This window comes from Meriones unguiculatus, chromosome 6 (assembly GCF_030254825.1).
Source record: "Meriones unguiculatus strain TT.TT164.6M chromosome 6, Bangor_MerUng_6.1, whole genome shotgun sequence".
NCBI lineage: Eukaryota > Metazoa > Chordata > Mammalia > Rodentia > Muridae > Meriones > Meriones unguiculatus.
In genome coordinates, this window is record NC_083354.1 from 27,459,976 (window position 1) to 27,471,856 (window position 11,881).

At 45.5% G+C, this 11,881-nt stretch overlaps 1 protein-coding gene across 1 annotated transcript; it reads left to right on the top strand.

The window, feature by feature from the left end:
• The first annotated feature begins 2,632 nt into the window (after positions 1 to 2,632).
• On the top strand, positions 2,633 to 4,273 carry LOC132654819 (endogenous retrovirus group K member 6 Gag polyprotein-like). The gene has a single exon (XM_060386110.1). It carries the CDS (start codon positions 2,633 to 2,635, stop codon positions 4,271 to 4,273), a length of 1,641 nt encoding a protein of 546 aa, XP_060242093.1.
• Positions 4,274 to 11,881: the final 7,608 nt, after the last annotated feature.

The window sequence follows — 11,881 nt, forward strand, 5'->3', positions numbered from 1 at the left end:
CTGCTGCCATGAAGAGAGGAGTTTTGTGAATTCCCTGTAAATCCTCATTCTGTCCAAACTAAACCATAAACTCTTGCAGACATGTTATACTCTGTGAGAAGACCTTCCGTAATGCAGAGAATGAATTATAGAAAGGAAATTCTTTGATCTCTAGAATTGCATCCAGGTATGGATGGATGGACCTGGCCCTGTTTGTATGGACAGCGATCCATACTAAGCAGGTTAGTGACAAGTAGTTTTTGGTAATCAGTGTCTCTAGGGCTTGTGGGAGGGAGTCCACCCCATTATAGTCATCCAACAGGAACAGCACCTGGTGTTTTAACTGCTGAATGATGCTGCTCAGGCACGCTTCACTAACACAGCCTCCTGCCTCTAGGAGTTGGGCACAGATGATGCTGGCCAGACCCTGGTCTGGTCTGGTGGAACTAAGGGAGAGGTAGAAGACCAGTTGGAACCTGGTCAACAGGGAACAGCACCCTGATGCCCATAGAAAAGCTATTTTCTTCAGGAAGGTTGTCTTCCCACTGCCATCTTCTCCCTCCACACACATGACCGAGCTGAGATTGGCAAAGACCTCGGGGATTGTCAGGGCCCCTTGCACTGGCCTGCTGATGTGCTTTGAAAGGATGGACACATCACATCCAAGCAAGTGGTCAGTGCCTTGGCTAGAGCACAACTCTGGCAAATTCATGTGGCAGAAAGTGGTTTGTGTGTAGGCGCCTTGCAGCTGCTCACTCAGACTCTTTGCCTCCTGAAACCACTGGGCTTCCCTCAGAGCCAAGCCTGTGGAGAGAAGGGAGGCAGAGGAAGGTGTATTTTCACATTTCTCTGATTGCTTTGCTTGTCTGCTAAGAGTAGATTAGGACTCTCCTTCACTTCCCATGAACCCCCTCCATACCCTCTCATCTTTCCATAGCATCAGAATGTGGGGTACTATGTGTAAGGCCTCTCATTTGACAGAGACTTGGATATCCTGGTACCCTAACTTCCCTTTAGGAACTCAGGAGACCAGCGTGCTGCACGATGCCTTTAACACTGGCTGCTTTGGATCTGGCATGAGGACTGCTGTCAGTATTCACGCTCAAGATACCATGGGAGCACTGACTCTCTCACCCACAACTAGCTTCACCTCAGTGCTCTTCTCTAGGAGCTCCTCAGACAATTAGATATATGCTTTCCTGTCTCCACAAGGAGAGCAACAGAACAAGAAAATTTGAACACAGGGAACTTTCCAGAGACTCATACTCCAACCAAGGACTATTCATAGAGATAACCCAGAACCCCTGCACAGATGTAGCCCAGGGCAGTTCAGAGTCCAATTAGGTTACATAGTAATGTGAAGAGGTATTGCCTCTGACATAATCTGATTGGCCTGCTCTTTGATCACCTCCCGCTGGGGGGTAGCAGCCTTACCAGGCCATAGTAGAGGACAATGCAGCCACTTTTGATGTGAACTGATAGACTAAGATCAGAAAGGAGAGGAGAACCTCCCCTATCAGTGGACTTGGGGAGTTGTCGGGAGCCGGCATAGCCCCCAGACTCTGAATTGTAATATCCTGCCGGACAAACAACAGAGGTCTGTGAATCATACGTTTCGGTTAATAGCCCTGCCAGACAAACAACAGATGTCCGAAACCATAGACGTTGTTTTTAGTGACTGAATAACCTTGTGAGCCTCCACTGTAACAATCACATGAATCAAGTGATTTCTTACAATAGTCTTGGTGATTTTCCACAGTTATTTCCTCCTCCTCGAAACCCCCCTCCCTGCCAGAACTGCCCTATAAAAATAAAACTACTGCACAATAAAATCAGCACTTGAAAGGCATTCGTCTACTTGTGCTCTCTCCCTCATCTCCTACAGGTACGACCCCCTTCGCCCCCACGAATAACTAGGTCCTGCGGGGCGGGACAGAGTGGCGCCCAACGTGGGGCTCGAAGTACGGGTCGACCCTGACGGACCCTTGATAAAAGAGCAGGCCTGCGACATCAATAGATTGGTCACACTCCTCTGGCCCGGAGAAGACTGCATGACCTGGTGAGTTTTTACGCTTCCATCTTATCGAGATGGGGCATTCTTTGTCTAAGGAGGAGTCCTTCATTAAGGATCTTAAAGCCTCCCTTCGAGAGAGAGGAATTAGGGTCAAGAAGAAAGATTTAATAAATTTCTTTATTTACATTGACAAGGCCTGTCCTTGGTTTATGTTGGATGGCCCTACCATTCATCCCCAAAAATGGCAAAAGGTAGGATGTGAGCTCAATCAAAAATTAACTGAGGAAGGAGATCAATCACTCTCCCTTACAGTCTTTTCCTTTTGGGGCATTATAAGAGATATTGTTGAGGATGCCGACAATGATGCTGGCAAACGACAGTTACTTTCAGTTGCTGAATATTGTCTTTCTTCATCCAAGCAAAATTCACCCGCCGCTTCTCGTCCTCCCTCTCGTGCTTTTGATTCCTTCTCTTTGGCTAACGCCTCTCCTCTTCCTAGCCTCCCTCGACTTTATCCGCCTCTTCCCACTGCTGATGTCCCGCCACCATACTGTGGAATGCCTAATCACAAAGAATCTTTAAAATCCCTCGGCCCACCCATCTCTCTTGCACAAGATCCTAAACCCCTAGATCCTGGAGATGCCGCTACGCTCGAGGACGAGGCTGCTCGATATCATAATGATGATGACCCTCCACTCGCTTCCGCACCTCCGCCATCTGCTCCTTTTGTCCTCCCATCCTTCCCTACACTGCCTACAGATATCCGAGACCCGGTCTCGTCTTTCTGCCCAAGTCCGTGACCTGACCGAGATCCTCCATCTCCAACAACAACTTTTGCAACTTACAACTCGCTGCTCTGCCTTCCCTACATCCAATCCTGCCTCCGCTATTCCTGAGCGTTCTCCTCCATCCAACTCTTCGCTCATAAATCCGGTTTTTCCTCTGTCCACCCCGTCTCAACTTACTTTTCCTGTTACTACTCACTCACAGGCAAGCCGTATTTCTGGCCCTTCTCAATCCACGCCTACTCGCCCTGATCATGTTAGCATTAGAATCCTTGATGTTGAGGCCTCCGATGAACAAAATAGCGAAAGTGAAAGTGACGGTGAGGAGGGGCCCCAGGCTCCCAACTCCTCTAGCGCCCCTGCTAGTTCTTCCGCTAAAGCCAGAACAAAATCCTCCTCCGAGGAGTCTGGTGACTTTCATCCCCTTCGCTTCAAAAAATTAGAAAAACTTAACTCAGCCGTCCGCAACTATGGCCCTAATGCTCCTTTTACTGTTTGCCTCCTTGAAAGTATGGCTGGGGGCGGATTCCTGACACCCAGTGAGTGGCTTACTGTTGTCCAATCAGTTCTCACAAGAGGCCAATTTCTCTCATGGCAGGCTGACTGGTATGACCGCTGCCGCAATCTGGCTAATAACAATTTTAAAAATCCTGACAAAGCCTCAGGAAAATGGACATTTAATAAATTAACAGGACAGGAAAAATATGCTCCAGAACAAGTACAGCGTGCTTTCCCTGTCAGGCTCTTAGCTCAAGCCCATGGGGCTGCCCTTGCCGCCTGGCGGGCAATTCCAGTTAAGGGGTCTGTTCTTTCACCCTTAACAAAGATTATCCAAGGCAATAATGAGGACTATTCAGAATTTGTGGGGCGCCTCCTTGAGGAGGCGGAGCGATCATTGGGATCCGATAAAATAGAACGAAAAGAGATTAAACTCCTTAAACAGCTGGCCTTCGAAAATGCTAACTCTGCCTGTAAGGCAGCCCTGCGGGGCAAATATAAAGATAAAAACCTTCCTGAGATGATCTGTATCTGCTCAGATGTTGACACCTTTACTCATAAGATGTCTCAGGCCATAAGTCTAGTCATGGGAGCCGCACAAGGTCCCAGTTCAAAATTCCCTTGTTTTAAATGTGGACAAGTGGGACATTTTGCACGGCAATGCCCTCAACAAAATTCTTCCCCTTCAGGACAAAATGGAGGGCTTCCTTGTCCCTTGCCCACTACTGTTTGTCCACGTTGTCGGCGGGGCAAACATTGGGCCGATGCCTGCCGCTCCAAAACGGATGCCACGGGAAATCCTCTCCCTCCCCAACAGGGAAACATGAGGAGGGGCCAGCCCCGGGTCCCTATCAACTTCATGCCGGCCTCGGGGGTAAGCCAGCCATGCCACAATCAGACCCTAACGCAGCCAGCGCCAGACCAACAGCCTGCCTTCGCAGGGCCACTCCCGGGAGCGCAGGATTGGACCTCTGTGCCTCCATCGACTCAATTCTAACCCCTGAAGACGGGGTACAAGTTATCTCCACAGGAATTTTTGGGCCACCTCCCCCACAGACTTACTATTTAATTTTGGGTAGGGCATCTAGTACATTGAAGGAAGACAAAGGCATTAATGTCTTCCCCCTCTTTAATTGATAACGATTATACTGGGGAAATAAAAATTTTGGCTAGCAGCACGCGGGGACCCCTCCCAATTACTAAGGGACAGTGATTGGCTCAAGCACTCCCCCTACCCCTAGATTTAACTGCTCCAGCTTTAGGCCCTCCTCGAGGACCATCTACTCCCGGATCCTCGGACATTTTCTGGATTCACCAAATGACTCAAGAGCGACCCACTCTAAAACTTAAACTCAATGGAAAAACATTTGAGGGCCTTTTGGATACAGGAGCAGATTCCACAGTAATTTCTCAAAGAGCATGGCCTTCTTCCTGGCCCTCCCAGCCAACTTTAACTCAGCTACAAGGCATAGGTCAATCTCTTAATACCCTACAGAGTTCCCAATTGCTGACCTGGGAGGACCCTGAGGGAAACAGCGGACACGTGCGTCCATTTATAGTCCCTGGGCTCCCTGTTAATCTCTGGGGGAGAGATATTCTTTCTCAAATGGGAGTCCTCATGTTTAGCCCCTCAGAGGCAGTCACCCAACACATGCTTAAACAAGGCTTTATACCAGGAAAAGGATTAGGAAAAAATAATCAAGGACAACACAAACCTATTTCGGTTGTTCCAAAATTTTCACGTACAGGACTTGGTTATGAATCACATTTTTCTTAAGGGCCATTGCTCCCCCTGCACTCCAGGCAGATAAAATAACATGGAAAAGTGACTCCCCTGTCTGGGTTGACCAATGGCCCCTTCCTCAAAAAAAATTAACAGCAGCCATGCAGTTGGTGCAGGAACAGCTTTTGGCTGGACATATTGTACCCTCCACTTCCCCATGGAATACACCCATATTTGTTATTCAAAAGAAAGGGGGAAAATGGAGACTTCTCCAAGACCTCAGAGAAATTAATAAGACTATGGTACCAATGGGGGCACTCCAATCAGGACTCCCCTCTCTGGTTGCCATTCCTAAAGGCTATACAAAATTGGTTATTGATTTAAAAGATTGTTTCTTTTGTATTCCACTCCATCCTGATGACTGTAAGCGCTTTGCTTTCAGCGTTCCTGTTGTTAATTGTATTGGTCCGTCACCCCACTTCCAGTGGAGAGTGCTGCCCCAAGGGATGGCCAACAGTCCCACCCTTTGCCAAAAATATGTTGCCCAAGCTATTGACCCTTTTAGACTAAAATACCCCAAAATATATTTCATCCACTATATGGATGATATTTTATTGGCAGGACCCGATACTACCGAACTACAGGCTATTGGACAGAACCTAATTATTTCACTCCAACAACTGGGACTTCAAATAGCCCCCGAGAAAGTACAGCTTCACCCTCCCTATCTCTTTCTCGGTTTTGAACTCCTTCCCAATAATATCCTGTCTCAAAAGATACAACTTAGACGAGATTCACTTTCTACTTTAAATGATTTCCAAAAGCTTCTGGGAGATATTAATTGGCTTAGGCCTTATTTAAAGCTTACTACTGGGGAACTTAAACCTCTCTTTGATATTCTGCGAGGGGATCCTGACCCGGCGTCCGCCCGACAGCTCACCCCAGAAGCCATTGAGTCCTTAGGTATAGTTGAAAAAGCTATACAAAATCAAAACGTTGGATATTTTTCCCCAGACCTGTTGCTTTGGCTATTAATTCTCCCCACAGCCTTTACTCCTACTGGACTTTTGTGGCAAACTAAGCCCTTGTTCTGGATTCATCTCCCAGCATCCCCCTCTAAAATAGTTCCCACATATCCCTCATTGGTTGCTCAAATCTTCAAATTAGGAAGGGAGGCATCTCTCAAACTTTTTGGAAAGGACCCAGATATCGTCTGTACACCATATAATTCCTCTCAAGTACAGTGGTTAATTCAGACTTCAGATGATTGGGCTGTTAATAGCATTTCCTTTCAGGGAAAACTTGATAATCATTATCCCGCTGATAAACTTATTCAGTTTTTGCATAAACAATCTGTCTTTTTTCCAACGTGAACCAAGACTTCTCCCATTCCCGGAGCTACATTGGTTTTTACTGATGGCTCCTCTTCAGGAATTGCTGCTTTTAGTATTCAGGGGTGGATTTTTCAATCTCAGACAGATCTCTCGTCCGCTCAACTGGTGGAGCTGGTTGCAGTCATAAAAGTCTTCGAGACTTTCGCAAGCCAAGCGTTTAATCTTTACACTGATAGTGCTTATGTTGCTACTTCTGTTCCGCTACTTGAGACTGTCCCTTATATTAGGCCTTCTACCAATGCTTCTCCTCTTTTTGCCAAATTACAAGCTTTAATACTAAGACGTTTAGAACCCTTTTTCATTGGACACATTCGAGCTCACTCCGGCCTTCCGGGACCCCTGAGTGAGGGAAATGACTTGGTAGACCAGGCCACCCAGCCTAAGTTAGCCCTTCTTATGACATCTGTTGAACAACCTGACCCCCTGATACAAGCCCAGGAAGCTCATCACTTACACCATCTCAATGCCCAAACGCTTCGTCAGCTGTTTTCTATTACAAGGGAGCAGGCTAGACAAATAGTCCGCCAATGCCAAAATTGCTTAATATTTTTGCCCGAGCCTCACCTAGGAGTCAACCCTCAAGGTCTGACACCGGGAGGGCTCTGGCAGATGGATGTTACACATTATTCCCCTTTCAGAAAATTAAAATACATTCATGTGTCTATAGATACCTTCAGTGGATTCATTTTTGCCTCTCTCCAATCGGGAGAAGCTACTAAACATGTTATAAGCCATATTCTTGCATGTTCTGCCTGCATGCCCTTACCTAAAATCATAAAGACAGACAATGGCCCTGGATATACCAGTAATAACTTTAAACAATTTTGTGCTCAATTAAAAATTAAACATATCACAGGGATCCCTTACAACCCACAGGGCCAAGGCATTGTAGAAAGAGCACATCAAACCCTTAAAAATATGCTTCAAAAATTACAACATTCTGGAGGAATTTTATATCCACCAACAGGAAACTATAAAACCCTTTTAAATCATGCCTTATTTGTCTTAAATTTCCTTACTCTTGATAATAATGGCAAGACTGCAGCTGACAGATTCTGGCATCCTTCCACATCGGATACCTATGCTCAAGCAATGTGGAAAGACCCATTGACTTACAAGTGGTCTGGTCCGGACCCCGTATTAATTTGGGGAAAAGGACATGCATGCATATTTGACTCCAAGCAACAAAATGCCAGATGGCTCCCTGAAAGATTAATAAAGTTAATTAATCCCCCCAGGGAAACCCCTGAGGAAAAATCTAACTGTGTTTAATTACAGAAGGATGTTCGGCCTTGCCATTCTTTCGCTCCTGCTTGTAGTCCGGCTGACGGTAAGTGCCCCCTCCCCTTATCAGATTTATAATTATACCTGGGTTATTGAAAATCAGGCCGGAGATATTGTTAATTCTAGTTCTTCGGTCAGAACTCAGCCTCATTGGCCCGATTTAGAAGTGGACCTTTGTGCCCTTGCCCTTGGTGCACACCCTGATTGGGGTGTTGCCGAGATTCTTTGGCCTCGGCCCGGAGGTATAGCACCTGAGTCTCCGCATTTTCCTTCCAATCCTGGCTGTGCAAATGCTCTTGATAGAAGGATTCTTCAAAACCAGCATGGTATTTACGTCTGTCCAGGGGCCCATAGGGACTGATCTCTCAACTATAAATGCGGATGGGCAAATGATTATTTTTGTGCTTCATGGGGCTGTGAGACTACCGGAGATACCTACTGGAAGCCCACTTCCAATTGGGATTATATTACTGTTAAACAAAAATACACCCCTCCAGAAAGGACTCTTACTTATGCTTGCCCTTCATTGGGCTGTGTTCCCTCCACCTATTCCGAACTCAATCCTCAGACATTGCCCTTATCATGTAAAAATAATGATCCTATTACTAAAGGGTGGTGTAACCCCCTGCTAATTCAATTTACTTCCCAGGCCAAGCAACAAACTTGGACTGGTCGAGAGTTTGAATGGGGACTTAGATCCTATAAAACACATATTGGGCTCACCTTCAAAATCAAGTTACTTAAAACCATTCCCCATAAAACTCCTGTTGCTGTTGGACCTAATCCCGTCCTCCAACCAGCAAAACCTAAGCTCCCTGCTGTTTCCAGTTTTACTACCCCTAGTTCTACCCTGTCGCCCCTTTCTGGAGCAACTCTTTTTCAGCCTACTCTCCCAGAGGGATATATGAGTTCCGCAGATCTCATCATTTCTTTGGTTAATGCTTCTTTAGAGGCAATTCGTAACACCAGTAACCCTGCCTATGAGGAATGTTGGATCTGCTTTTCTCCCACTCCTCCGTTTTATGAAGGCATAGCAATAATGGGTGTTCCTATCCCCACCAATGACTCTAAGTCCCTGCTTTGGCATGCTTCCCCTGAGGGAGGCCTTACTCTTAGCTCAGTCTTGGGTTTTGGCCATTGCCTCCTGGGACCCAATATGATTCCCCCACGACCATTACAGATGATCTGCAACCAGACATCTATTATTAATCAAACATTTTTATTCACTAAGGCTCCCAATAATACCTATTTTGCTTGTTCTACTGGACTTACTTCCTTTATTACTAATAAGGATTTTTTAGAAAAAAGTGACTACTGTATCATTGTTGTTATTCTTCCCCGGTTTTTTATTCATGATCCCGACAGCTTTCTGTCCTTTTATGATGGTGGTATTCCTATTCAAAAAAGAGAACCTATAACAGCCATTACTCTTACTGTGCTTTTGGGCTTAAGTGCCGTGGGGGCTGGAACAGGTATTGCTTCCATGGTCACTTCTCAACAACATTTTTCTCAGCTCCAAGCAACCATTGATAAAGATTTGAGTGAGCTCCGTGAAGGAGTACAAAATCTTAAAGACTCTGTGGCTTCCCTTTCCGAAGTAGTTCTTCAAAACCGGCGAGGCCTTGACTTAGTTTTTTTAAAAGAGGGAGGCCTTTGTGCCGCCCTTAAAGAGGAATGCTGTTTTTATTCTGACAAGACTGGATTGGTACAAAACAGCTTGGATAAGGTAAAAAAGAACCTGGAAGAGCGTAAAAAGGCTCGAGAACAACAGGAGTCTTGGTATCAAAATTGGTTTGCCACCTCTCCTTGGCTTTCCACTCTTCTTCCCATTCTTTTGGGCCCCCTTATGGGTCTGTTTCTGCTTCTCACCTTTGGCCCTTGGGCCTTTAATCGTCTCTCAAGTTTTATTAAAAGACAGGTGGATTCTGCAATCAAGCCCATCCAAGTCCACTACCATCGCCTGGCTGGGAAAGAAGAATTTGCCATGGAGCTTCCACCTGTTGCCCCAGCCTCCCGCCCCCTAGATTTTTCCTCCCTGCTCTCCCCTGCCCCAAGATGGAAGTTTTTGGGCCATCCTCGTAGCTAAATTTGGACTTTTACGACTCTCACAATTGGCTGACCAAAAATAAAATTTCTTCATTAGTTAACTAAAACAGATTTAACCGCTGCCTTCTAGTCATTAGGGTACACCCTCATAGTTCTCTTCCTTACAAGTCTTTGGGGAGGATTAATGCGTTACATTTCCACAAAGTGAGTGGTCTGGTAAGTCAGAGACAGAATGAGTGGGTAAGTCTCGCCCCGCCTAAGACAGGACGACCTCGCCTAGAGGAGGCCGATCCAATGACGGGTAAGGGTCCAGCACCGCCCTTCCAACAGGCTCAGACCCCGTTTGTGCCCTTGTTTTTATAAGGACTCTTGCCTCTCCTTTTTGTTGATTCTATGGCCTTTGCACTTTGAGGGCTTTGTCCCATTGCACCAAAAATGGCATAGACCTATCAACAAAGGTAATGATGTCCTTAAGTCTCTCTGGGGAACGCAACCTCCATGGCTTGTTTACGTGGGTTACCCAGGTAGGCTACAAAAATTGGCTGATCAAAATTATTCTTTACATGTTCATTGAGAGTCTTAAAAGTCCCCTTGCTTCTAAAAGATAAAAAGGGAGGAGATGTCGGGAGCCGGCATAGCCCCCAGACTCTGATTTGTAATATCCTGCCGGACAAACAACAGAGGTCTGTGAATCACACGTTTCGGTTAATAGCCCTGCCAGACAAACAACAGATGTCCGAAACCATAGACGTTGTTTTTAGTGACTGAATAACCTTGTGAGCCTCCACTGTAACAATCACATGAATCAAGTGATTTCTTACAATAGTCTTGGTGATTTTCCACAGTTATTTCCTCCTCCTCGAAACCCCCCTCCCTGCCAGAACTGCCCTATAAAAATAAAACTACTGCACAATAAAATCAGCACTTGAAAGGCATTCGTCTACTTGTGCTCTCTCCCTCATCTCCTACAGGTACGACCCCCTTCGCCCCCACGAATAACTAGGTCCCGCGGGGCGGGACAGGGAGTGGCATGCATGCAGAGGGAGGAGAGAGGGTGGGATTGGGAGGGGAGGAGGGAGGGGCTTATGGGGGGATGCAAAATGAATAAAGTGTAATTGTTAAAAAAAAAGTGAAGGACTTGAAGAGGGGTATGGGGGGAGAAGAGGGAGGGAAGGTGAGATTGATAGGGAATGAGGGATGGAGCTACAGCTGGGATAAAAAGTAAATAAACTAATTAATATATAAAAATAAAGAAATATGCTTTCTTGTCCAGTGTACAAATACACAGAATCCCATGTGCTTTCATGTTCCTACCAGCCTCCCTGGGATGAACTGGGTCCTTGTGATTGCTTTCACTTGTGATTTCCTTTGAAAGGGAAATCCTTTATTAAATTAAAATTTGCATGACTGTGAGACATAATGTTATCATTGAGAACCCAATGTCTTCTAGACTTCACTCTGTTTGTGGCATGTATTCTACCAACAGAACATTTCCAGACCTTGCAACGTTATTTTGAAATTCGCAAATATTGTACACATATCACATCAACCCAGAGTTGATTATCTTTTCAGTTTTCACCCTTTTTTCTTCATTTTTTTTTCTGGTTTGTTTGCTGTTGAGTTTTTGTTTTGTTTTGTTTTTAGAGATGGGGTTTTATAGTATAATCCAGGCTGATCTTGTACTCACAGCCATCTTCTTGCCTTAGCTTCCAGAATGCTATATTATAGACATGAGCCATGATTCCAAGATTTGCTTTTGATTTGTGGGGAGGCAATCACAGCATACCTACCAAACAACTGTGGCATGCAGCAGTTGTTATGCCCATTGGATTGACAGTTTTGTCTTCTGTTGCAAAAATAGATTTCCTGATTTACTACTTGGCATTTGGTTTTGTTCACAAAGCACATTCATAGGCCAGAAATATATCTCACTTCAGAGTGCTTGTGTAGCACAAAAGGGGTCTTGGTTTCAATACAAGAAACAACATCAAAAGTCAAATCAGCTCAACTTGGGTGCACAGTTGGAACTGTAGCATTTTTAAGGCTGAGACAGAGATCACAAGTTCCAGGTCAGTTTTGGCTACACAGAAAATTCAAGATCAGCCTACAATACAAACTGAAAATCTGTCTCAAGCAAAAGTCCAACCAAGGAAAATGA

Coding starts and splice junctions, on each gene's coding strand:
- LOC132654819 (XM_060386110.1), top strand. CDS start 2,633: ATGCCGCTACGCTCGAGGACGAGGCTGCTCGATATCATAATGATGATG.